Below are 26,788 nucleotides of genomic sequence, written 5' to 3'. Positions count from 1 at the left end.
AGTTGAATATATTAATTGTGTATTTATACTTTGTAGCTTGATCTAATGAATCAAGCTACATTGAATATTGAATATAGAAAGTATGTCTCTTTACATCTACCTGTAATAATTATAATACTTTTTGTGTCCATTTCAGGAGGCAGTGGCCCAACGGAGTGTTTGGCGGCAGCTCAGAGAGTGAGGTTCAGACGCTGCTCAACGTCTACTTCCGTCACCAAACGTTGGGCCAGACGGGCACAATCGCCCTGGTCGGTTCCCGGCAGGACCTCAGTCTGATCTGCTCCAAGCTGCTGGAGCTCAACGGGGAAATCCACGACATGATCCGCCACGCCCAGGGTTACCGGGTCGTCACAACTTACCTCCCCGATTCAAGTGCCTCCGCGACCAGTCTCTGACAGGACTTCAGGAGCCCCCCACCCCCTCCTTCTCCACCTTTACCCCCTCCATCACTGCAGCCATTGACCCTTCCAAGACAACCTCTGCAATCCTCTCAGCCTGCTCTTACAGAGGGGGCCCAGCACCCACATACCTGGCCCCTGCCGCCTCCTATGTGTCTGCTGCCCCAGATTCACAGCTCCAGGCAGATGCCCACTTACCACCCTGCCCAGCACTAGAACCTGAATTAAACCTTTCATTCCACTCTTCATCCTCATCCACTGCAAACTCTGAGACCTCTTTACTTAATTTTCCCAAACCCCCCGACCTGTTCTCTGCTCATAGCTCCAACACGCCAGGCCAATCGCATTTTACACTGCCGCTCACACAAGAGCCAAAGAGACGTTATCTAGATGAGAACGCAAGCCTTTATTATCCTATCAGAGTACATCCATCATGCAGTTTACCGCAATCACATTTCCACTGCAGCAAACACCCGATATCATCTCTCACATCCAGCTCTCTCCCAACTGTGGCCTCAGCGCCCACCTTGCTCACACACTCTTACACGAACCCATCGCCCATTTCTTCCCGGGGCTCTCATCTTCCCCATTTCCCATGCTCTCCGTACAAACACTCAAGCCCGTCCTCGATTCTGCACCCGGGCCGTGACACGGTCTTAACTCGCAGCCCTTCATCGAGTTCATCTCTTCCCCCTCCCCCACCACCCCCTCCCCGTCCCACCGGCCCAGGAGAGGCTGCAGCTTGGGGTTGTTGTTGCTCCTTCGGCGGTGCTGCTACGCCTTTGACTCGCTACCTGGGGAAGGTGGGACAAGCTGCCCTGCCCTTACTGACAGTAGGGGGGCTCCTGAATACTGAACCGTCAGACGTCCAAACCTGAGACTTTAAAGTTACCACGCCAGAGGACCTAACGATCCAACATCAGATCTTTGCATCTGAAAAGTAGACAATGACATGCCAGAAATAACTGGACACTTTAAATGTTTAAGGACAGGGAATCATATCCCATGTATAATGGGATTTATCTCTGGATACTACAGATTGCTGCCTGCTGATAAGAATGACCTGATGTGATTATATACAAGCGCAGGCTTTGCTTCTAAAGCTAGATGTCGTGAAAAATAATGTACCTCCTTGTTTAAGTCCCGCTTGACGGTCATAATTCAGCATCTAATCTGTGCTGCACTCCGAGGACCTGTGAAGGCTTTTAGCTTGGACTTAAACTGGCTTCCCAGAGGAACTTTTAGACATGCTTGACACTTGCTGCCTCCTTCAGGAAGGATGAAAGAGACAGTGAGGAAATGAGCCGTGACACTACGTAGCATCACTGGAAGAAGTTTCCTCTGTGGAGTTTTGTTATACGTTTTTTCTAAATGTTGTAGAAAGGAGATCATGTATGTTTTGTTACTGTGAGAGAAAAAGGCTGTCACTTTTATTAAGAAGGAAAAGCCAAATGCTGGAGTGATTTTGTCTCTACTGTTCTGAGGCCTCCTCTGGAGGAAACTGTGCAATGCATGACCCAGCTGAATGCTTTCTACTGTACGCTCCCGTCCTGTCCTTTTCGCCTGGCCCAGACGTCTGACCTCAGACTGATTGAAAGACTTGCTGACAGAGCAGCTGCAGAATATTCAAGCGCATTTCTTTACGCTGCTCTTTGGCCTGTTTATATTATTGATATTCTGTATCAGTGAATCAACTTGTCCCCTGACTACTGTTGTAAACATTGGTAGAGTAATCATGCCATTATCCGTGCGTGGCGTGCACCCCTCCGTGGCTAGCTGTAGCATCTTTAGTGAGCGTAAACACTATATTTCTGTCGACTTGGTGTTCACATGCAGAGAAGATGGCGCATGTACACAGTCAAGTATTTGCCCGTCTGTATACTGCTAATCGTTACTGTCACACAACCATAGTAGGATATGTTTGTGTGGTTTGTAGTTACCTTACACGTAAGGGAAATGCTGACATTCTGCACTCATTGTAGATGTGCGAAATGAAACCCACGCTACACACTACTGAACCTGAACTTGTCGTCGTCAGCCTTTTTTTGTGTGTGTGTGTGTGAGACTCTCCCTTGGTTCGGATCAAGCAATCATTTTGCTGTTGCTGTACAAATGTCTTCTTTTCCTATTTATATCTGATCAGATATGAAACGACACTTATTTGACTTAGGTTTTATAATGATGTTTGTTCTCTCAAATCAAACTGCCATGCATGCATTTTCTGTTTACTGTATGGAGTGTTTGAAATATTTATTAACAAGATAATTTTATCTGAAAGATACGTTTGTATGAGGTACAAAAGGGAGCCACAAGCTCACGCGGGTATGTTTTTCTTTTTCCTGTGTGTGGGAGAATGTGTTTGCATGCCAAACAAGAAGTTGCACATTTTTAAAGCTTTTTAGATGAAGACAGTAGTTGTTTTTTCACCTTGTAAATATTTTCACAGCCTTTGTGAAGTTGTTTTGAGTTGAAGCTCTGTAAAAGTTGTTAAAGTAAAGACCTATAACTTATGTTGTCTTTTGGTGCTTTATAAATGACTGAAAAACTAATTGTATTCAAGGGGCTCTGCCCTCTTCCTACATCTATCAATGTTCTCTGCAGTCTTCCTCCTTCCTGGCAGCTCCATCTTTAACATCCTTCGTCCAGCATGTCCACTATCCCTCCTCTACAAATGTCCAAACCCTCTCAGCTTTGCTTCTGTGTCTCCAAAATGCTCAACCTGAACGGTCCTTCAGGTATATTCATTTCTAATCTTAACAGCTTGAAATCTGAACTTCTTTAGCTCTGCCAGCCTTCAAACCATGCGTCATAGCAAGTCTCACTACTGTCCTTAAACATTTCATTTTACTCATGCCATCTTTGTGTCACTAATAACCTGACACTCATCTTGCCTGACCCCAAGTATTTAAACCTGTCTTCCTCTCATTCACTCACGTATTCCATCTTGCTTCTGATTTTCATTCCTTTTCTCCCCAGAGGATACCTCCACCTCTCCACTAGATCAATGTCGTCTGCAAACATCAGTCCACAGATACTCGTGCCCGACCTCTGTCAACTTTTCCATCACCACTGCAAACGAAATGGGACTCTGATCCCCTTTGTTACTCCAGTTACCCTGCATGTCCCTCACATACTTCTGACTTCCTTATGCAGCAGCACGGTTTCTCTTGGTGATCCATCACATGCTTGCTCTAGAGCTACAAAGTTCAACTGCTCGTGAGCATCAACACTCAAAGCAAACGTCACATTTATCGTGCTCTCAGCATGAAGCCCTACTACTGCTGCTTTTGATCAGCAACTTTTTCCCATGGATTTGTGCTACGACCGACAACATTGAATTTTAAAGGTTTTTATCAGCCAATTTTTTTTAAGAAATTTTTTTTTACCATGGTTTCACTTTTCACCTAATCTGTACATCAGTTTCAGAACCACAAGCTTGTGCTAAGATATGTGGACTTTGTTCTACATATTAGAGTGCAACTTATTACCTAGACACGCTAGTATTGTTAAAAAAGAAGCTTGGAGTAATTTAGAAATTGTGCCATCAGTTTGTATGGGAGAACATTGTATCACTGCAGTAGAGTAACAGTCTACTGTGTATAATAGGCAAGCACCCCATCATTTCCATTTTGACTTCATAGTGTATGTATACATTCAGGAATCTCAACTTTTAAGGTGCAGTGTTTATTTCTTCATACAAAAATAGTTTTCATGTTAGGTACCAGGATCAGTGAGGGGGAATGAATTTTTAAAGTTGGCTCAAACCAGGGCAGCGATTGGAGTGACTCTTCAAGTTTGCTACTGGGGGTGGTGGCAGCTTCTCTTTGTGGCATGACTTTACACATCAGCCTTATTGGTGTAACCTCAGGCTTTCACGGCGGGCAACTTAGACGATGTATTTGAAGCTGTAGGTGGCGTCACAGGACAGCTTCATTCCCTTGCAGCGACAGCACAGGTCCTGACGGTGAGGCTTCTTCATGTTAATGTGCCTCTGCTTCTTCTCACAGATGCAGCAAGTCTGAGAGCAACCCTGACACGGGGGGGTAAAAGAACATCACCAGCATAAGAAACAGCACAGGCTTTTCTCATCCCTACAGAAGGAATGCCTTACTGAGACTGATAGTGCCTTAGAAATGTGATCCAGTTTATTTAAATGCCCCACACAGAATCTGACTGACCCTGCGACTCCACTTTAAGTCCAAGTGAACAAATCATCTTGCGAAAGTTCCTCAAAAACAAGTTCACGTACCTTGCACAGGATAGATTCCACTCTGTAGGGGTTAAACCCCACTTGGCACTTCCGGCAGAGCTGCTTGTAGTACACCTGCCAAAGCAGTCGCTCTATTTTAGCTCAGCAGGTATTTGTTTGTGCAATGCTCGTTACCACTAACCTTACTCGTTCCAGAGATGCACCATACATAAGCACTCTCCCACCGGATGTTGCACTTTTTGCAGTGGAAAAACCCATACCTCTGCTCCAGGAACTGGGAAAAAACAAAGAAATAAAATGTGTACAAAATCTTTTTTACCACAGCTGGGTTTTTCCCTGTGGGTTGCACTGACTGTAAACATTCTGGTAATACTTTTATGGAGAATGTGAGTCAGTGCATAGATTCTGAACTTAACTATCGTGATATGTTTTGAGTTTCCCATTAATAATGGCTCTACCCCCATTACCATTCATACTACAAAGTAGTTAATAAACAAGATAGTTTTTCAATTTAAAAACATTTATGTTTATCTTTTATAAATACAGAACAGTCTGGGCAATGAGTTATCAGTAATGTCTCATTTTATACATCTGTCATGTAGAGAAAGTGAGACATAGTGTGAGAAACTGCATTTAAACTGCCTTTAAGTTTAAACTTCTTTACACTGACAGAAGAGGGAGTTTCATTGGTTCGACCCATTAAGATCAAATTGGGCTTTATGCGGCCCACAAGGAGTTTGACATCCCTGCTTTAAGTGCTTTTTGTTTAACTAATTTTAAGACAATTAGTATCTTATACTGCCCTTTATTTCTTTGTGTTTTTGAACACGTTATGATCTTTTACACTTCTTAAATCTTAAATAAATCGAGTTTCGTTATTTGTTTTTTAGTGTAAAAAAAGTACTTACTGAGTTAAAATCAGAACAAGTTTAAATGAGCCTACGGTGACATTTGCCAATTAACTAAAAGAATCTATATTTCCGGATGGATAATAGGTTTTAAACGACAGTCATACTAATTAGGCTATAGTTTGAGGGCTTGAACCACAGATGACTGAGGCACTTTTCTGAGTTACATCGTGGATTGGAAAGCTAAAGACAGTGCTCATTGCCATTTCCCCACACGCATCCACCTGAAAGTTGGCTCCCTTTGGAGACCGGTGGAAAGCTGTCTTGGAGTCTTCTGGGGATTCCTCGCCACTTTGATCCCCATCGGCCTCGGACGTGGCCTGCTCGGCGGCGGCTTCACCTTCTCCTTCACCAGCGCAGTCTTCGAGTTTCTTTAGGAAGAGCCTGCGGTCAAACACCGGCGAATAGATGGACACGGGCCTCAGGAAGCGCAGGTTGCTCATTGGCGGCGTGTGGCACTGCGCCTTCCCCTCCGGTGTGGACGCATCGGGGCTCATGGGGAGCTTGGAGGGAGTGGGAAATTCATCGCAAAACAGCGTTTTGGGGCCCAGAGAGCACTGGACAATTTTATCCACCCTGGCGTTCACTTGCACGCCGCACTCTTTGGTGTTCGCCTTCTTGAGCTGAGGGGGTAAACTGGGGTTGACCTGGGACAGGAGGGTCTTGTAGAGCTCCAGGTAGTTGAGGCTCTGGGGGTTCATGAAGCGACCATCTCTCTTGCCCCAGTTGCTGACCTGAGCCGGGGAAGCGCAGACAGGGTTACCATATACATTGTATGGTGGAAACGTGGACAGGAACCCCTCCATCCTGGAGCCATGAAACCAGTCCAACTTCGTCCTCGTGAGATTTATAGCCTACGCTTACCTTCTCTAGGCACTGATTGGTTAATTGAGAACAGCGGTGTGCAGGCTCGAATATAGGTAGAGATACTGTGCCCTCTATTATTTATTAATAATAAGGCTCTGTTGGCTACAGCAAGAATGGCTGGCTATGCATTTGAAAGTGTAGTGGTACATTTTTGGGGGCCATCTTTAAAATTTAAGTTAAATTAAAATTGTTTTTATCAAAAAACTGCAGAAAATCTCTGCTGAAACAAGACTCTGTGCACAATCCACTTCTGCAGCAAGCGCGCTGCTTTATTTGAACGATCCAAATCCGAAATGTTATATTGGAGCTCCCCCTATGGGCTGGCTCATGTTGGCCAGAGACCCACCGGAGAAAGACAAAGCAAGCAGGAGATTAATGAGGCATGCAGTTACATCTTTATTTATTTATTTTTAGTTGGACGTTATGTGAACCAGCTTGGCAAGAAGGTTGTATAACTTCAGTAATATTGCTTTTTTAGTAAAGCCACTGAAGTCAGAAAATATATAATTTGAAAGCCAAAAATGTGTTAGACGTATTAAAAATGTGAATGAGTAGGTTAGCAGACAAAGGAAATTGAGAAATAAGTACCCATGGGCATTGTCCCATAAATGTGATTTTTATTTTTAAAATGTCTGTGTGAATAAATGACTTTATATGGTATATATTCTAACAGTAGGGGCGCACTTAAAACGCCAGAAGCGCCATTCAGTAGCAACTATTTATATTTCTAATTCCAGTTTACACAGGATTAATGTAAATGCACCGTTACTGTCATATTTATGCGATCATTTTCACGCACAAACCCCTTTAGTTGAATCATGGGTTGGTGGTGAGTTCAGGCTCTGACGGAATCCTGGGTTTTCCGTTTGATATGCAAAATAGACAACAATGCCTTAAAGAATAGTGTCAAAACATTATCGTTTGGATGTTTAAAACTCTATTTTTTAAACTGTGGGATTAAATGTAAACTCTGTTTAAGAAGACTAATGTTTTATTTGGCAGGGTTCGTGTATTTTATAGGCCTGTGCTAAATAAAATCCACTCTAAATTAATTTAGTGTGGGTTTTTTTTAATGCAAATTACCTGCTTTTATCTTTAAAGTGCGCTTCACGAGGACTGTTGGATATATTACAGGAACTTTCTTTTATATGTGTTTGAATACTCGAAATCTTTTCGGAAATTTTTACAAACAAAAACTGAAAAAGACGCTCCGCGCGTCACGTGAAGGGCTCAGCAGAAGTACCCGAACTCGCCCTATAGGTGGCGCTACGCACCCATCGATGGTTTTTACCCACGGGCACTGAATCTATACATATTGGCGCCATTTTGGAGCTAGGAGGGGGAAGAGAGCTGCAGAGGAGGACACGATTTATCACAATTCACCGTAACAGGTAAGAAAATGCACAAAGAAGCGAATCGTTTTGATTGAAAAGCAGCGATATTTTCGGACGTCGTTGCCACAGAGTCGATGTGATCCGGGATGTATCCGCGGAGCTCCCGGGCTTCCAGCGCTAAAAAGGCGGAGCAGAGCCCGCCTCGCTCGCCTGTGTTCTCGGCAGCCTTGTCCGATTCACAGCGCTGGTTGACCTGGTCCTGCGGCGGAACAAAAAAATGGTTAGCTAGTAAAATAGTAGTCTGCTGACTGGGCTCCCCGAAGCACGAACAGACAGTGGGGGTCGGCTTGGTTGTGTGAGCGGGCTCGGGATATTGATATGGATATAACGGTAGTTAGCCGGTGTGTTTTGTTCGGTGCAGCGTTACTCTCAGTCCGCCCTCTGTCACTGAGATTGCTCTGCTGCTAACGCTAGCTCGGCACGCTAGTTTTTAGCGTGGATACTAGCGAGCTAACAGCAGCTAGATGGATTAGCCACAGTCAACATAACAGCAATAAGGCAGCCTGGCCTGAACACGCTGCTGTACCAATAACAATACCCTCTATTCACGAACAGCTTCCCGACTGTGTAATAAACTCACCCACGTGAAATCGGCCTTGAGAATAAATTATTAGCCTAACTCTGGTAGTGATCTCGTAGTATTTTCATTGTGACGCTCATTATTGCGGGCTTTTAGTGCAAGGCGCATTACTTTTTTTTTCTTTCTTTAAATTGCAGAGACCTGATCCTCTAGCGGTAATTGTGTATTTAAGGCTTCTCGAGATTTTAAAGACTTTTACATAACGACTTTGCGCAACAATGAAAATATGAACACAAATAGAAGCTTTGGAGGTGAAAAAGTAGCGTGTGATCAAATAGGACATATTTATTTTTGCAGCCAAGTCGCTTCCAGAGAGCTGTAGGGCATCTGATGTGACAGCTATCAGTCTATATATGTATATGAAAAATATAATTTTTGTATATGTTTTTAATTTTATTATTGCTATTGTTTTTAAATCGCTTCATCATCAGCATTGCGTTTTGATGAGCGGATTAAAGATTGTAAGCAGTCTAAAATATCTGATTACATGGCCATGTAACGCTGGGTTAGATATTTGTTTCATTTGGATTTCTCTCCATGTACACACACACACACAAACAAACAAACAAACAGAAACAAAATAAATAAATTTTAAAAATCCTCTTAAAAATAACACAATTTAAAATCCCAAATAGGATTTTAATGTATTCATTCTTGGTGCGAATTGCAAATAAAATAATGCTACAGGCAGAACTTATTTATCAGGAGCCACTTTGCACTTCTTCAAGAGATAATTTGGCCCAATTTAAAAAATCAAATGCAGGCTGTGCTCCTTTAAGCATTAACTGAATTGTAAACTGAGCTGAATTATGTTTAGTCAAGCTCTTCCTCTTCAAAACCAAGATTTTCAGTTTGTTTCTCTTTGATGGTTGCCTTGTGGTGAATGGATACAGAGGAGTAATGATGTGTGTGCTGCCTAATGCCCGTAGAGATGTGATTCAGCCTTCACTTGTCCATTTCATTTAATCCGAGGAAAAGCTCAACTCTTTGAAAGCGTTTCCCTTCTTCAGCCAGTTTCCATCGCTTTGTTTTTGTGAGAGTGCCCGCGCGGAGGTTGACGAGTTCGCCCTTAAAGCTGGCCGGTGTCCGGTTCCCTCTCTGTTTGCTGACATTCACCCTCATCCCTGTGATCACCCAAATGGGAGGGGGGTTAAAATCAAGGATGTCTCTGTCAGAGTTCGAATTAGGTTCGAAGAATGGAAAGTTCTCACATTTCTGCTGGCAGCTGCCTTTAAAAGACAAAAGTGGGAAGAGCATAAGCAACTAATGGGGGGGGCTTTCAGTGGGGGGATAAATGTGTTTTTACTGTGATAAACCAGTAATAAGCTGAAAGTAGCTCATGTTCAGGAGGTTGTGTACGGGACAGCTTGCTCCTTTGTGATTATTTAGTGCTGGTTCCCTGGTGGATGGTACCCACGCAGCCTCCCTAGGTTGAGAAATAATCTGCTGTGATTGGCTGCCAGAGCTCAACTGTGTATCAGTGTGGCGGAATGAGAGAGGGATGGACTCAAATTTGGCAGCAGCTGTGGGTGGAAAAGAAGGTCAGAATCAAGCAATTTGGCAGCTTGCCAATGTCCTGTGTGTGTGTGTGTGTGTGTGTGTGTGTGTGTGTGTGTGTGTTTTTGTAAAAGCTCAACTACAGCTACAGAAAACTGTTTGGTTGTGATTCATAACTAGGTTTTGGAGTCTGGTCTCTAAATCAAGCGCTTTTGTCAGACGGTAGACCCACTGACCGGGGCCGCTTCATAAATCAGTTTTTCTTTCGGGGTTAAAAGTAGCTGAAATTGAAGGAACAAACGGTTCAGTTGTGAGAGAAGAAAATCATCTGTTCATTTTTCAGGGCTTCTTATAGCTGCATATGTGCAGTGTTTGTTTTTTTTTTTTTTTTAATTGTATTTGTTATGTAGTTGTATTGAATTAAACAACTACATCTTTTTTTTTTCTTAACGAGCAGAAGGAGATAATATTACAGCCAAGTAAAACAAAAAACATTTGGCTAAATTTCATGCTGCCTGGTCTGAACTGTGGATCGGGCAGCCTAACATATGCCTGTCAGGGAAGTTGAAGTGAGCAGTTGGATGAGGATGATCTCAGTTTGGCATTTTGTGCACTTTCCAAAGGAATCGTACAGATTTCCCCACTAAAAGGTACTTATCTGTTATGGTAAATGGACTGGTTCTTCTATAGTGCTTTTCTTTTCTACTTGAGCACTCAAAGTACTTTGTACAACTTTCCTCATTCACCCATTCACACTCATTTATATGAGCGTTTTTTTTTTTGTTGTTGTTTTTTTTACTAAGCTTAAATGCTTTCTGTCTAACACTTTCACACATTCACACTCCAATGAACGCATGAGAGAGCAACTTGTGGTTCAGTAGCTTGCTCAAGGATACTTTGGCATGCAGGCTGGAGCAGCCAGGGATCGAATCACCAACCTTCCAATTATATTGAAAGGTTATATTTTGAAAGCTCCAAGTAGGATACTGAGGTTTGTGAATTGAGTTTTTACTTTTGAGCAGACGTGATGCCTTTTTACAGAGAGATATTGTAGAGGTATTAATAGATATTATTGTAGGATCTTTACTTTACAATATAAAGTACCTGTTGTTGTAATTTGTTGCTATATAAATAAAATTGAATTGAATAGAGATCTATATGCACACATAACCACAGGATTGCAGAAACTAAGATTGGGATATGATCCCTTTTTCCAGAATACCCAACCGTAGTCTGGGTTTCTGCAGTCATATAGCAGTTTGTCACACCATGTCATGCACATTGCTTGACAGCTGTCTGTCATATTGGTGCTTGGTGAGTAATTCCTGGATGTTGCTGGTGGTTATTGGGTGAAATTGGTTACAAAGAAGAGATTTTTGCTGCACCAAAAATCTCTGCAAACGTGCTAGCCGAGCAGTAGCTAACTTGGAAAAAGTGTGAAGAAAACTGCATTTGCCTTCAGAGTAAAACATGTTTCAGCACGACAGTCAGCAAGTTTTGCAAAGGCCTGGTTTTTACTTTGAAGGCAAACTGTCTCAGTTTTGGCAGTTTTTACATTATCACTGCTACTGGAGGAGTAGCTGGCGAGTGTTTGCAGACAAGCTGGCGTGTTCAGTGCATACTACGAGTGACAGCAGAATCAGCTAGGAACCAAAGCAGCAAGGTGGTTTTCACCAGTTGTGGATACTCCATTTTTCTTTCCTTCATGACCAGTGGTTGCCAGGTGATTGCAGACTGGTCTCTAGGCTTGTGTGACCTGACATTACACGTCCAAATTGCCAGTCAAGTTATCAGCATGTGACTGCATATCCTGACTTGAAAGCACAGTAATTTGCTGCCCTAAGGTGAACTCACAATGGGTTTGAAGTGTGCCTCATGTGTCTTTAGCTGGTGTCCATATCTGTCTGTCTATGGACAGATTTTGTCAATAGGATAGCATCATAGTGTGGATGTGACAGCGAACAAAATGAAGGCCAAGATCATTGGTGTGTCATTAAATCAGGTAACATTTTCACGACTACTAAGCGCACATGGGTTTTTTGCTATGTTAACATATCCTGAATACACCAGAGGCCTTTGCTATGAAGAAAGATTTGGATCGATCCAAGCACCGTCAAGCTTTTACCCTGTTTTCAGTGTGATTAGGTGATTAAGAGTCTAATTCTTAGTGGGGTGCATTGCAATGGTAAGTTATTCTGGAGATCTAACCTGCTTACCTGTTGGTTGACTTATTGAGATAATGGCCACCTTTGTGTGACCGCTTAAGGGCTCATTATGGTCGCTGCAGTGGTCATTGTGCACACAAGTAGTGACGTCATCATTTATATCACCAGTGAGGGCACACTGGGCTGGCTCCAGTATTCTCCTAAGCGGTAGAGGTGTCACCACTCATACAAAACCTCCACATCAGTGTTACTACTGGAGTACAAAAGTCTTTTGGGGTTTTTTTGTCTTTCCAACGTCTCCCTTGGTATAATCTGGAAATCTTTTGCTCTGATGAATCATTAGATCATTATCATACACTCATTCCTTCAGTGTGTGGTGATGCCACAGATGCAAGGTTGCAAAAACTGAAAGCCCCATGATATGCATGAGGGCTGCTTGCTCCATGGCATGTGACGCTTCGGTGATGCTCTCAGATTTTTTTTTTATTTATTTATTTTTTTTGGGGGGGCTGCTTAAAGAGGTTGTACATCGGCATAGTAGTGCGGTGTGATGCCCTAACTGCTCCAAATTATGGAACTCCAAAGCTTCCTCAGGGACAGCTACCTTGCCATGTTGACAAATCTATAAACCACGTGATTGGACGGTCTGTCATCACATTCAAAAGGGCCCCATTAAACCTGAAAATGCAGAGAATCACGAATGTCATTGTCTAGGACTGAAAGCGACAGTGACTTTGTGTGAGGAGTTTAGGTGCGAGACAAACTGAAGCATACCCAGATCATTAAGCACAGTGTGAGTGCATGCCAGCGGGCGAGTCGGAAAGGGGCGGATACTTGGGCACGACACAAAGTAATCACATCCCCAAGTAGGGAGCTAAATTTCATTATGAGATGTGGGAGAGTCTGAGAAAATTAACAAACAAACTCCTCCACAGAGACGCACAACAGCGAGCAGCTAACACCTCTGCTGATTATCATAGCCGCCACTAAAGTTGCAGAGAAATATCAAGCTAGAACATCTAACCTAATATGACTCACAAAGGTAATCATTATCACTCGCTCTGAAACTTGATTGCATTATTTAAACTGCCATCTGATCTGATTTCATTACTGATGTATGACTGACTATGTGCAAGTTTGATTTTGATTCATTTTATTTTAAATAACTAAAATTATAAGGAAATAATTAGATGTATGTAAATTATAATTGTATATAAAAGATGGCCCACCAGAGTTACATAGAGTCAAAGGAAGCGTCTTCAGATTGCTTGGTTTGTTGTTGAGAAACCCATTATATGACTCTTTGAATACTGGCTCCTTTAGTCAATGTTTCTTTGGACAGCATAGCAAATTATAAATTGCTTCCTATTACATGCGATGCAACAATTTACCATCTTGCTATCCTGAGGGGACTTTATGTTCTGATGGTTCTCTGGAAATTGAATTGAATTGGGAAAAGTAAACGACTGCAAAATGAGTCTGTGCACTCACGATCTTCGGCTAAGTACCTACATTCACATTAATCTGCTTCATCTATTAAATATTTTTACATGTCTGCGTTGTTAGCTGTTTTTGCGAGTTTATGTTAACGGCTAGAAAACTGATATGAAAATAGACCAAGACGTGAGTCTGGAGAAAATTACTGTTTTGGTTAATAGCAGCATTTCTGAGCTGTAACTGAGGAAAGCTGCCATGTCTTGGATTCTAGTTTCTAATATCAGGGTTTTGATATATTTAAACCAAGCAGCTCACTGGGCCTAAACATTGTGCAAAAGCTACAAGAGCTGCAGACATTTTGTTAGTTAATGTCAGCCTGCTGTTCCCTTTAAGCCACAACATGTTTGTAAAAAACAGCCTGCAGAGATTATAAAGAACAAGACAGATGTTATGACTTAGTACCCTTATTACCACTAATTAGGGTTGGCTAAATCATGCCAATGTACTCTCACATGTACACTTTTTTCTCTATAGCTATTAGTGTTGTCGTGGAGGGTAGAACAACAAGAACTGAGTGTCATGAAGTGCCCACAGGGGAGCACTGCAAAGCTAAATTAATGAGGCAGCGAGGTATGTCGAGCTTAAAGTTTGAGTTCTCAACATTACAGATGACTCGCTTTTTGCCTAGCTAGAAAAACATGGCCCAAAGCAGGTTACATTAAGAGTTGAAATAGTCTGGAGTACCATTTTTAAGTAATTGTGTCACAGGCTTCTGACTTTATTAGATAGGGCAGTGAAGAGGAGGCAGAAAAGGGGCAGCGAGGGCCATCAACATTTTATATATGCAAACTGTTGGGTCATGTCGCACTAATGCTGCAGAGGTTAAGTCACAAGTGATCAAAATGCAGCTCTTATTCACAGCGGTGTACATGCATTCAGTTGGTTGCTCGTGATCCTAAAGAGCTGTCAAGTCTGTTTTTAAACTGCTGTAATGCCCACAAATGAGAAAACGAATCAGTTCATTTGAATCACCAAGAATATTCAATCTGTAAAATTAATTTTACTTTGATCTGACTAAAAACTAATTTGATTTCAACCTTCTCTGTTATTAGACTGTGGTACCGTGTCAGAACTGAATGCACTGATGTTTAAATGCTTTCATTTTAAAGCCTGAGAGCACTCAGAGTGCACCAAGTGGGGGGGAATACAGATATCTGCTTAAAAGATTAACGGTTTTCTGCAGCTTTGCTCTTTTTCCATATTTGCCACTGTTAACTTCTGCAGTAACATTTTTTTTGTAGATCTCTATCACATGTTCCTCTGATAATGTCTCTGACTGAAGTAGGCTGCACTCAGTTAATCCATTTTGTGCAGAAGAAGAGTTAAATTATGCCTCTTTTTGTCTGAGAGCACACGGAGCCTGAAGCAGAAATCCCGGGTTAACAAAGAAAGCCGATAACCGCTTCTGTGATACCTGTTATCTCTGACTGGGATTTTGTTAAGCCAGCTAACACAAAGAAAGCCTAGCTATGTCAAAATGATTTCATAGTGCACCCCTCAGCTCATTCAAGCTCTTGGTATAGTCATAAACCGTAAGCCGGGCTTTAGTTTGTCTGACAATTCAGGCTTTAGGTGAAGAGTAAATTCTTCTTACTGGGTGCACACATTTCTGTTGCTTTTAATGTCATTAATGGGGGAAAAAGCCACAGTGGGAATGGTTTATTTAGTTGTTTGAAAGGTGCAGCGTGTATTATCTGGTTAAGAGCAGCTAAATTGGACGTCAAAGCACATTTTGTATCATGTGAATGCCCTAAAACGCAAACTGGGTGTAAATCCGTGAAATGCTTGTGGCTGCGGTAATGAAATGTGGAGCACAATGGTAGCAGAAGCTCGCAAGGAAGGGAAAAAAAATCAGCCATGCTCTCTGAATGCAGCAATTTCATCCTGGACACAGCTTGTAGGAAGCTATTGCTGTGCTGTGAATATCTCGCTGAATATTTCAGAGGTTGCTCTCTTTCAGGCTGCTTTAGAAGCTTTAAAGTATTAAAAAGATTTCCTGTGGGTCTCAAGAAGTTAACATTGTGCCTTTTCATGCTTTTTTTTTTTTTTTTTTCCCCCCCCTCAAATCAAGATTCAGCAAGTTTTCAAGGTTCTGGGGTTTGACTCTCTTCCTTTGCTCTCTGTCAAAATAGTATTGCTGCTCTTGTGTTTGTAATTAATGCTCTTGTGTCTCTCTGCAGGCAGTGAAGAGCTAAAGAGGATGGCTCACTCTAAAGCTCGAGCCACAGACGGGAAGGTGACCTACCCCCCGGGGGTCAAGGAGATCTCTGACAAAATCTCCAAGGAGGAAATGGTTCGAAGGCTCAAGGTCAGTGTCAGATTGGTCATTACTGCTTCAGTAGTAGTTTTTGGAGTCGTCTTCTATTGAGGAATATTGCTGATATATCAGTGAAAGAATAATCATCTTTTTAAAACAAAATGTTTCACTTTGCTTGGTGTACCTGAATAAACCCATTTTAAACCTCATTGTCTTGGAGTGATGATTGTTTTACCCCTTGCTCGGTCATTAACCTCGGGGACTTGCCTTCCCCCATTTAAAATGCCCAATCTCTTTTCTAGATGGTTGTCAAGACCTTCATGGACATGGACCAGGACTCTGAGGAAGAGAAGGAGCTCTACCTGAACCTGGCCCTCCACCTGGCCTCAGACTTCTTTCTCAAACACCCAGATAAAGATGTGCGTCTGTTGGTGGCCTGCTGTCTGGCAGACATATTCAGGATTTATGCCCCAGAGGCCCCTTACACTTCCCCAGACAAGCTAAAGGTAGGGTGATTCATATTTTCTCGAAATTTCTTCACTCTGTCTTGTTAGAGTTACTGTTGTAATTAGACAACCCTGCTTTTGCTTCTCTAGAGGAATAATTTAATGCTAATTGGACAAATTGATATATTCAGTCAACAGGTGTACTTGAAATTCATTCAGCTGGAGATGTGACTTCTTCAGTGTGTTTCCTTTGTTAACAGTTTGAACATTTTCAATGTATTTATATTTACTTTAGTGTAATTTTTTGATCATGCCTGAATTTTGCTTAGTAGAGCTGCTCACATGAAGGATTCACTGTATGCGTGTTTTTGTTTTGTCTAGGACATTTTCATGTTCATCACCAGACAACTGAAAGGCCTGGAGGACACTAAAAGCGCACAGTTCAACAGATACTTCTACCTGCTGGAGGTGCGTGACTGAGCTTTTGTGGCTAACGTGTAGCACTGGGGCTTTGGTCACAGTAAATTGAATTTGGTCCCAAGTAGTTTGATCAAAATACAGCGAGGAGTTTAATTTGAGCTTTTACAAAATTTGCGGTGTGGTTGTGCTGTCCTGGCTCTTTAATTGCAACAGTGGAGTTGTTTGTTGTGACATTAAATATCAAGAGGTGTACACCTGGTTGCTACAATGGAGGCTTGTGCATCACAGAACTGTCAGGAACAGCCACTTGGATATTGGTTACTTCTTTTGCTGAAGGCTTTGCTCTGTGTGTGGATGCTATCTCTAAATGGCAGCAGAGATGCTTTTTTTACAATAAAGTAGTATTTCTGATGTCTCTGAAAGGCATGTTAAAGTGCCACCGTAAAGTCTTGCATTCAGCATGCGTTGCATTGTGCAGGTAAAGGGTCAGCCGTGCACTGAGAAAGGATGGCTTTCTCTTTGCAATAGATTTCACTCAGCAACTCCTAGCAACCAGTCTCTGTTTGGTCGGAGAGTACACCTTTTCCTTCCAACTTTGTGCGACTGAGGCCTAATGCATGTGTGCACTCCTGGTTGCATAATAAATATGGGCTCAAAATGTGGTCATAAATATTTTGTACTTGTAAAAAAGATTTGTATGTGTAAAAAAGATTTGTGTGTGCGTAAAAAAGATTTGTATGTGTAAAAAGAATTTGTGTGTGCGTAAAAAAGATTTGTGTGTGCGTAAAAAAGATGTGTGTGTGCGTAAAAAAGATTTGTGTGTGGACTTAGAAAAAAACCCCTGCAAGTTACAAGTACGAATTTTGACCCTATTTTTCTTCCTTTCATCTGATTGGTCAATGTCATGTCAATCACAAATGTAACAATCCAATCAAAGAACAGATGGGTTTGGCTGTCGGAGGGGCGCTTTTTTGAACTGCAGGTCCTTGAAGGGTGATACAGTTTGAAGCTGGAGGATCTCTATATAAATATCCGATAGCAGCTAGGTCCCCTAACTTTCAGTAGCTGTTGAAAGGATAAAGTTGTGCTATATCAGTGGTTAGAAATACCATTATTACTTTAGGATTAGTTTAACACAAAGTCAGGGCTGACCCAGGACCATTGCTGTGAGTCACAGTGCGCAGCATAAAAGTCCTTTCACATCAGACGCAGGATGTGCTGCTAATGCTAACTGCTAACTAAAAGCAAAGGATCCAGAATTTGTTGCGCTGGCTGCTGGGCTCTGTGGGTTTTTGCAGCAGCTCTACCTGTACTAGATGCACCTGCTCCTTGTCTTTTCTATCTCTGACTTTATGTCCTCTACAAGAGTTTCTGTTTTTTTTTGCTGGTTCTTCAAATGTTCAATAAAAACATGTATGCTAATTCATAACGAAGAAAGCTTTGTAATGAAGACTGTCATTTCCAAAACACTGCCCGCCCCCACCCCGCGGTCCGCAGCGCTGTTGAAAAGGCTGTGGAAGTCCCTATATTAAACACGTAGACCTGTGACACAAAAATCCCCAAACTCGGATGACCACAGACTGTTTTCCTTCGTGGTGATGAAGGAAAACGCTGGGTTGGCATGTAAAAGGGCATTTATTCCCTTCAAAGACCTGCAGTTCAAAAAAAGCGCCCCTCCAACAGCCAAACCCATCTGTTCTCTGATTGGATTGTTACATTTGTGATTGACATGACATTGACCAATCAGATGAAAGGAAGAAAAATGGGGTCAAAATTCGTACTTGTAACTTGCAGGGGTTTTTTTTCTAAGTCCACACACAAATCTTTTTTACGCACACACAAATCTTTTTTACACACACAAATCTTTTTTACGCACACACAAATCTTTTTTACACACACAAATCTTTTTTACGCACACACAAATCTTTTTTACGCACACACAAATCTTTTTTACGCGCATACAAATCTTTTTTACGCACACACAAATCTTTTTTACACATACAAATCTTTTTTACAAGTACAAAATATTTATGACCACATTTTGAGCCCATAAATAAATGACTGCAGCTAACTGTATCTGAACTCCGTTTAAAGGATTAAAAAATTTACTGCGCCTTCAAAAAATTATTTATTTAAACTAAATTAGCCTTTAGCATTTTTGGAAGCTCTTTGAAGAATCTCGTTCTGATTTGATTTGATTTTTCCCTCGTTAATGGTTTTTGTTTTTCGGTCTTCCTGCTTGTGTGGTTCAGTGTGTGTGTGTGTGTGTGTGTGTGTGTGTGTGTTTTTCATTAAATTATGAGTTTGTGCCAAGAAGCAATTTCCCCACAAATTGAAAGAGACAAACTGCTTTTAATTGCAAGTCATTGTCTTTTGTATGCAACGTAATGATTATTAGGATTGTAATTAAAGCTGCAGTTCTAACTGTGGCATAAATGGGCCATTTGAAGACGAGGGAAATCTTGCCATTTTTATTCTTTTTTTTTTTTTTTTTTTTTTAATGATTATTGTTAACACAGCAACAGTGAAGTCCAAATGATCTGTTGTGGGAGTGTGTAATACAGAGTTTTAATAGCTGGAACTACACCTATTGTATTTTGGGGGAGGGGCAAGGGTTGTACATGCTTAAACTAAGCACAAGTGTTCATGATGGTCGTGAGAGATATCGTTTACCTAGGTAATGTTTTTGCTCGAAATTTAGCCTTGAAGCACTTCAACAACCTGCACAAATACTGCCATGTGATAAAATCGAAAAATATTATCTTCCTGAGATGTTGTGACTTGGCTCAGTCTTTTTAACCAAATGCTTAAAGCCCTGCTTTGCCACCATGTAGCTGCATCAGTAATCTCCATCCACTGTTTGCTCTTACTGTCATATGGAGCGCAGCTAGCGAGCTCTCCAGTGAAGCTCAGTGGAGTTGTCTGTTTACCTTTGGGTCACATGTCACCAGCTGTTAGTATCTCCTCCTCTGTAGACTGCCGGTACTCGGCGGTGTGTTTTAGCCTCAAGCAGTGAAACAACTCCAATGTTCCACCTTCAGAGGGAACAGTATTCTTGCATATTTTACAAAGTATTGTGCATTGTTGAGCTTTCTTTTTAGGTACTGGATCAGAGGCTGACACACAACTCTCGCTTTCAGACGTGCCTGGGCTTATTATGTTGTAAAATGCACTAGGAAACATAAAAATATGGCAATGATTTGACATTTTTATATCACTACAAATATCTGTAGTCCCATTAGCATAAGATTGCATGCATTACTGTACCCGGTACAGTAGGCACTTCTAAAGCAGTCAGACTTGCTGCAACTTATTGTTTCAAGATTGCTTTATTTGTAAGTCTCTCGTGCTTGTTGGTGTTTGCCTGCTTATGTTAAACTACAATTTTGCATGTATTGCATCAAGATGCATTTCCATTAAATGTTGTAAAGCAATCTGAGTTTTGAAAAGTCTGCAACGATGGAGAGCACAGACTGTAAATAAACAACTGCAAATGTGTTGGATTGACATAGAGGAAGATTCTACCAGCTACATGATAAGGACAGGTGGATTGGGCCCTACAGTCTGTTAATCTATGCAGCTCGTGTAGATGTTATATACAGGTGGCCCAGTACTTTTGTCCATACAGTGTATATTTACGGATTAATGATCTATAACAGATGGTTTGATATGGCACAGGCCTAATTTATGAACTGATTAAAATTTGATGGTCAAGATCACTGTGAGCTCATCTCAGCCTTATATTAAGCAGTTCTGATGAGGAAGTAATCTTCCTGCAGTAGAGTCAGCTCACACTAACTTCAAAGCAGGCCAAGTTCATACTAACTAGCTTTAAAGAATATATGTTATCCTTACAAAGCATGCGGTGGATATGTAAAACATATCAGTGGAGAGTGGGAGTAGTGGAAAAGGTCACTTTTAAGCATGTTAAGTGGGTGGCTTAATGAAGGACTTGAATTGTTTTTTCAACTGCAAAGGTTTTAATTGTGCTAACAGCACACAGAGTAGTTGTTGGCTTTGGAAGAACAATTTCTCACTCTTTCTCAACATTTGCTTTCTCCACTGTCGTGCTATCTCAGTGCTTTCTGCTGTGTGTATCAGAGCAAGCCAGATACAGAGCCATGCAGCCCTAATACACTGAAGCCCTTGCACTGGCCAGTATTGATATGCTTTATCATTAAACTTGGTCACTGCCCTGAAATACTGTTTCCTCTGGTGTCATTTGTCCTTATCTGTTGGGACTGAGTGCGAGTTTTATTTTAGTGTCCGATTTCAGTCCTCTTAAGAGGACACGGTGTCACGGCTGAATACCCTCAGGCTTATTTTAAAAAACAAGAGTGAATGTTACCTGGAAATGATTACATTTATAGCTGTTGGTTTTTTGTTTGTTGGTTTTTTTCCCTCTTGTTTAGCAAGTCCCATTAGCATAAGATTGCATGCATTACTGTACCCGGTACAGTAGGCACTTCTAAAGCAGTCAGACTTGCTGCAACTTATTGTTTCAAGATTGCTTTATTTGTAAGTCTCTCGTGCTTGTTGGTGTTTGCCTGCTTATGTTAAACTACAATTTTGCATGTATTGCATCAAGATGCATTTCCATTAAATGTTGTAAAGCAATCTGAGTTTTGAAAAGTCTGCAACGATGGAGAGCACAGACTGTAAATAAACAACTGCAAATGTGTTGGATTGACATAGAGGAAGATTCTACCAGCTACATGATAAGGACAGGTGGATTGGGCCCTACAGTCTGTTAATCTATGCAGCTCGTGTAGATGTTATATACAGGTGGCCCAGTACTTTTGTCCATACAGTGTATATTTACGGATTAATGATAAGTGGCACAATATTTTTTGTTTGTACAGCCTATTAGGTTTTGGAACCTGCATAATATTTTAGTACCCAACCCTAGCACCCACTTAGCACCAACCTCCAGCTCAACCCAGTCAGAAAATGGGCAGTGAACTTAATAGGAGACACTTATTGGAGCGTTGAACTGTTGGGCTTCAGAGGTTGGTAGAGACCAGAAATGAAGGTAAACCAGTTACAGCAGATTGCTGCTCCTCCTTGAGCCTGGTTCTCTCAGGATTTTTTTCCCCTTCCCACTGCCAAGTGCTTGCTCAAAGGGTGCTCTTTGATTGTTGGGCTTTATCTCTGTGATACAATTTAAAGCATTTTGAGAAGACCGCTGCAGTGATTTGGTGCTAGATAAATACAATTGAATTAAAGGGGGAAGGAGCATTCAGCAGGTAGACGCATGCACACTGAGCTGAGCTGATGCTCGTTCATAAGAGCTGAATTTTGTCACCCTATCAACTTTGAAGGCTATAAGTGTTTTAACCACTTGACAAGAAAACACAGCTGTGCTGCATGAATATTTTCATATATATCTTGTCGCCTCTTTTTCCTTTTTTCCCCCAGAACATCGCATGGGTGAAATCCTACAACATTTGCTTTGAGCTTGAAGACAGCAACGAGATTTTCACCCAGCTCTACAGAACTCTCTTCCAGGTCATCAAGTGAGTCCCTATTTATAAGTCACAACCAACCACCTCGGTTTTCATGGTGTATTGCATGTGAGTCTGTGCCCAGATTTTTAGTTTTTCTAATTCCTTCCTTCCTTTATTATTTTTTTTTTTGCCTTCCTGCAGTCCTGACAGCGCTAAGCTGCTGTGATTCAAACATCTGAAAATTGTCTTTGCTGCTGCATCGTAAAAATGCACAGTAGCGGTACAGTTGTTTCTAAGTGATTGCCCTCTCGCCTCTCTTCTTTTTTCTTCTAAACCCCCACCTCTCAATTTTACTGTGCTGAACACAACCTCCAGGGCTAAATTCTGCAGTACAGAATCTGGCTCTTTGCCACTGGAAAGATTGTGGTTGTCTGTGTCAAGGTTGTGCCAACACGGTGCTTAATTCTTTTTACTGCATTGAAAGAATCTAAAGAAGCCTGCTTTCCATTTAAAATATTCTCAGTGATCCAGCAGGTGTTGGTGAGATGGTGTTAATATGTGTGGAAGTGGTGTTTCCAGAGAGTGCGACATAATGAGACTGGTAATGCTTGGTACTGTTAAGGAAGACAGTCAATCAGATTTAAATTTAGCTAATAAGCTTTGCTGCCCTGCTGTAGTGCAGATCATTATGAGCAGGTTTACCCACCCTTTGTGTGAGCGGTGCATTTTCAAAGACGCACAGTGTTTTGTTTGTGAGGAAGGTTACTTTTTGAAATGAGAGGTCCTGCCAGAAAAACAACAAGTCACATCAGTTATACAAAGAGTCCTTCCTTAATCTTTGACCTTTTGTGCATTGTTTCCCTAGCAACGGGCACAACCAGAAAGTGCACATGCATATGGTGGATCTGATGAGCTCCATCATCTGTGAGGGAGACACCGTATCGCAGGAGCTGCTGGACACCGTGTTGGTCAATCTAGTGCCGGCGCACAAGGTACGTTGGGTGAAGTGCAGATGCGCATCCGTTTAACTGTCTCAGTAACGCGCTCGTAGTACCGCCACAAAAGATGATCCAAGTAGATGATCCGGCTCAGCAAAGGAAAGCCTTAAAAAATAAATTGAAATGTTCACTAGACTGAGGCCAGTATGATTTTCCATCCTCTCTAATTCAGTGAGACCCCTGCAGGTGGGAAGAGGTAAAGCAGCTTAAGCACTGGTCCACAAGAATGTGTGGACATCTGCTCCCGAACTATCCAAATGGCATTCAGACAAGAAATGATGGACTACACCCTCGTCTTTCACAGCCACATCTCTGAACATTGCTGTGGTTTTCTGTTTTATTCACCAATTTGTTTTTGTTGTTGTTATCCAGAATTTGAATAAACAAGCATATGACCTGGCCAAAGCTCTGCTGAAGAGGACTGCCCAGGCTATTGAACCCTACATCACCAATGTAAGATTAAATCTTTGATCCTCTTATTTATAGTGCTGTTTTAATCCTTTACTTCATTTTACACAGGAGACATAATCATATTTAAAGCTGTTAACAGTCATAACACTCAAAAGTGATACTTTCAGAGGTGTAACTGTGGCTCTGAAGTCGGTGGCGTGTAGTGTGATATGAAGAATGTGATATTAACTCTACTTAAAGCACAGCCTGCCATGCTTGAAATGTTTCTGTGCTGTAGGAGTTTCATATCTGTGCTAATGAAGCTAAGAGATATGGTGAACATTACGGCAAACTTCTAATGCCTCCTAATCCACGTGGTTTACACGTCCTTGGTTAAAATACCGAATCCCTCCCACCTTCAATAGCTGTTCTGTGGTGGATCTCAGATACGTAAGATGATTTATGGTCTTGCACACACGTACTTACTCCTCTCTCCGCTAACGCAGTCCGAGTTTGAGTCATGCGATCATGTAGGAGTTTCATCAGTAATCTTTACTCCTCCTGCTCTGTCGTCTGCATCAGTTTTTCAACCAGGTGCTGATGCTGGGAAAGACCTCAGTCAGCGATCTGTCTGAGCATGTTTTTGACCTCATCTTGGAGCTTTACAACATAGACAGCCACCTGCTGCTCTCAGTGCTGCCGCAGCTGGAGTTCAAGCTCAAGGTATAGGGGAAAAAATCCACATTTATTTATTTATTTATTTTATCTTTGTTTGTGTAGTTGTTTTGCGTAATATTATGATATTTACAAGAATTTAATATTTTTAAAGCAGTTGCATTGTGATGTTAGCAGTAGTTTTAGATTAAGCAGCAATACTTCAATAAGTATTGATATTATAACTACAGTCAATCTGCAAAAGCCTTAAGTCTTGGAGCCATTACACACAGAACTGCACATTTTCACTTTCTCTGCAGGTTTGTTGATTCATATTAGAAAGATAAAGCAGTCAGCCAGTCAGCATAATGTTGCCTCTGCAGTGTCTCATAAAGGCATCCCGCTGATGGATAACGCTCATTAACTGTTCATGGGGAGTGAGGATCACTGCTGTCTCCTCAAAATAATAGCTGTGATAAAATCTCTCTGCTTTAGACTAGAACCCCTCTCGCTCTCTCTCTCTCTCTCTCTTTCTGATGCTTGCTCCCCCTTTGCCTTTCTCTCACTCGCGCTCGTTTCATCTTTTTATCTCTCACTCTTTCTTTCCTCTTTCCTCCCCCTATTGCACTTTTGTCTTTCTTTCATGCTCACCCCTTCCCTCTTCCTTCCTCGTCTCCCTTTGTCTTGCTGCTGATTTGCAAACAAGATTGATACCAAAGAAAGTACTGCCATTGTCTGTTATGAAAACGGTAATGTTTCCCGTGTAGTTAATGTAAATGACTTGGCACCTCGTTCCAATCGACGCAGCCGATTTTGGTGCATCATTTCTCTCCCCGTCTCTTTCTCTTTCCCCGCTCGTCTCTGCAGAGTAATGATAATGATGAGAGGCTGCAGGTGGTGAAGCTGCTGGCTAAGATGTTTGGAGCCAAGGACTCTGAGTTGGCTGCGCAGAACAAACCACTCTGGCAGTGTTACCTGGGCAGGTGGGATTCAGTGTTGTGGATCTGACAAATGTCTCTATAATCGCGATGGATCATTTTGATTGATAACTTTGCTTTCAAAGAGACAAAAGAATCATCTTTTCTTTTTTAGCTTGCATTTAGTATCAATTGGTTGGTTCACTTTTGGATTAATACTATATTTTAAACCATATTAAAACTAAATATATTTTCTTTTTCTTGTGGTTACACTGGATTCTTCACTTTCTGATTATTACTGCCTAAATGCCACACAAATCCTGTGTGATAAAACACAGCGAACTGTTTGCCATAGGCCGGAGAGATGATCAAAACAAAGACAGATGGAGAATCGGGTGTGAACACGAGGCTGTAGATAATTAAAATAAATGAGAAAAATAGAACTGTGCTTGTCATTAATGTACGCGTGTCATGGTGTTGCATTGAACAGTCGTACAGTTGTATTATAAAATCAAGTCTTGCAAAGAACAAAGGGAAGAGTTGAGAATACTTCCTGCAGCTGATCAAGCAGTTTTCAGGTGTGGAATTGTGGGTGAACTGGCCCTTTAATGGCTCATAGATAATACTATGTATTAAAGTAGAGTAGATGAGAGCACAGGATGGAAACAAACATTAGCAGTAGACTGCTTACATGCAGCGTATCTACAGTTTCCTGCTCTTACCATGAGAAATAAAATAGAATCTACTGGGTTCTCTTATATCAGGGTGTGTGTGACACTGAGCACGTCACACGCCAGAAGTGAGTTTTTTCACCTTAATATATCTCTTAAACCCATTGGGAGAGTCTGGTGAAGCCTGCCTGTAGACGGTTAAACAGATTACACGCTGCTGTTAATCCACAAAGAGAGTCTGGGCTGTAATTTGTATCTCATTAGTTTTACAGGGTTCGACCCTGTCAAGTGCATCTTAGCTAGTTTATCTGGCTTAGAGTTAGACTTATTCGGCCCCGATATACCTGAATTTTACTGCGTGTCCAAAATATGTGGGAGGGTTTGGCGGGAGTCATGTGACAGAGTGTAATATAAAGTGAGCTTGTTGATGTATGTTGTGTACCCACATGAGACGCCGTCTTCTTAGATCTGCGTTCATGTACGAGCCACCTTTTAAAGTCGCCGACATTAACGTCCGTTTCTTTTATCAAAAAAGGTTTAATGACATCCACGTGCCTATCAGATTGGAGTGTGTCAAATTCGCCAGTCACTGTCTCATGAACCACCCAGACCTGGCCAAAGACCTCACAGGTAAAAACACACGGACACTTTCGTGCTTTTGTGTGCTGAGAACTGCATCTGCGTGAAGGCCGCTCGAGTGTGTGCTCGACGTGAAATGAGAAGCAGCTGCCTGGTGCTTTCTTTGCGTTCAAGGTAGCCAGTCCTCTCACGTCCCACTCATTTGTTCCCGTTTCCTTCCCCAGAATACTTGAGGGTCAGATCACATGACCCAGAGGAGGCTATTCGCCATGATGTCATTGTCTCTATAGTAACGGCTGCCAAGAAGGATTTGTCTCTAGTCAACGATGCACTGCTCAATTATGTAAAGGAGAGGACTTTGGACAAGAGAGTAAGTCATGTTTTTTAAATCCTGGTCAATAATGATGATGATGTTGTTATTATTAGTATTATTTTATTATTGATGTATCAGATTGTTTCAGATATAGTTACACTGTTGTTGTTTGTTTTGGGT

At 41.7% G+C, this 26,788-nt stretch overlaps 3 protein-coding genes across 9 annotated transcripts in view; 2 read left to right on the top strand and 1 right to left on the bottom strand.

Annotated features, from left to right (window-relative positions):
- Positions 1-2,908, top strand: part of fryb (furry homolog b (Drosophila)) — a 53,866-nt gene extending 50,958 nt beyond the window's left edge. For all 7 annotated transcript variants that reach the window (XM_084940426.1, XM_084940423.1, XM_084940422.1 and 4 more), the window contains one exon: positions 137-2,908. In XM_084940426.1, coding sequence (XP_084796552.1) covers positions 137-395 — 259 coding nt within the window. In that variant the 3' untranslated portion in view covers positions 396-2,908. The remainder of the gene's footprint in view (positions 1-136) is intronic.
- Positions 2,909-3,950: 1,042 nt separating this feature from the next.
- On the bottom strand, positions 3,951-6,354 carry zar1l (zygote arrest 1-like). The gene is made up of 4 exons (XM_084941289.1): positions 5,741-6,354; positions 4,790-4,882; positions 4,648-4,722; positions 3,951-4,428 (listed from the first exon to the last, which is right to left on the bottom strand). Exons 1-4 carry the CDS (start codon positions 6,320-6,322, stop codon positions 4,285-4,287), a joined length of 894 nt encoding a protein of 297 aa, XP_084797415.1. The 5' UTR covers positions 6,323-6,354; the 3' UTR covers positions 3,951-4,284.
- Positions 6,355-7,668: 1,314 nt separating this feature from the next.
- Positions 7,669-26,788, top strand: part of pds5b (PDS5 cohesin associated factor B) — a 32,448-nt gene continuing 13,328 nt past the window's right edge. Inside the window, exons 1-11 of the mRNA XM_084940421.1 lie at positions 7,669-7,774; positions 15,697-15,824; positions 16,076-16,279; positions 16,601-16,687; positions 22,058-22,155; positions 22,952-23,078; positions 23,457-23,537; positions 24,057-24,197; positions 24,996-25,111; positions 26,252-26,346; positions 26,520-26,665. Coding sequence (XP_084796547.1) covers positions 15,717-15,824; positions 16,076-16,279; positions 16,601-16,687; positions 22,058-22,155; positions 22,952-23,078; positions 23,457-23,537; positions 24,057-24,197; positions 24,996-25,111; positions 26,252-26,346; positions 26,520-26,665 — 1,203 coding nt within the window. The 5' untranslated portion in view covers positions 7,669-7,774; positions 15,697-15,716. The remainder of the gene's footprint in view (positions 7,775-15,696; positions 15,825-16,075; positions 16,280-16,600; positions 16,688-22,057; positions 22,156-22,951; positions 23,079-23,456; positions 23,538-24,056; positions 24,198-24,995; positions 25,112-26,251; positions 26,347-26,519; positions 26,666-26,788) is intronic.

The sequence above is a fragment of the Perissodus microlepis genome, chromosome 10 (genome assembly GCF_051167445.1).
Source record: "Perissodus microlepis isolate ML-2025 ecotype Zambia chromosome 10, ASM5116744v1, whole genome shotgun sequence".
NCBI lineage: Eukaryota > Metazoa > Chordata > Actinopteri > Cichliformes > Cichlidae > Perissodus > Perissodus microlepis.
This window is presented reverse-complemented; position numbering and strand designations above follow the sequence as displayed.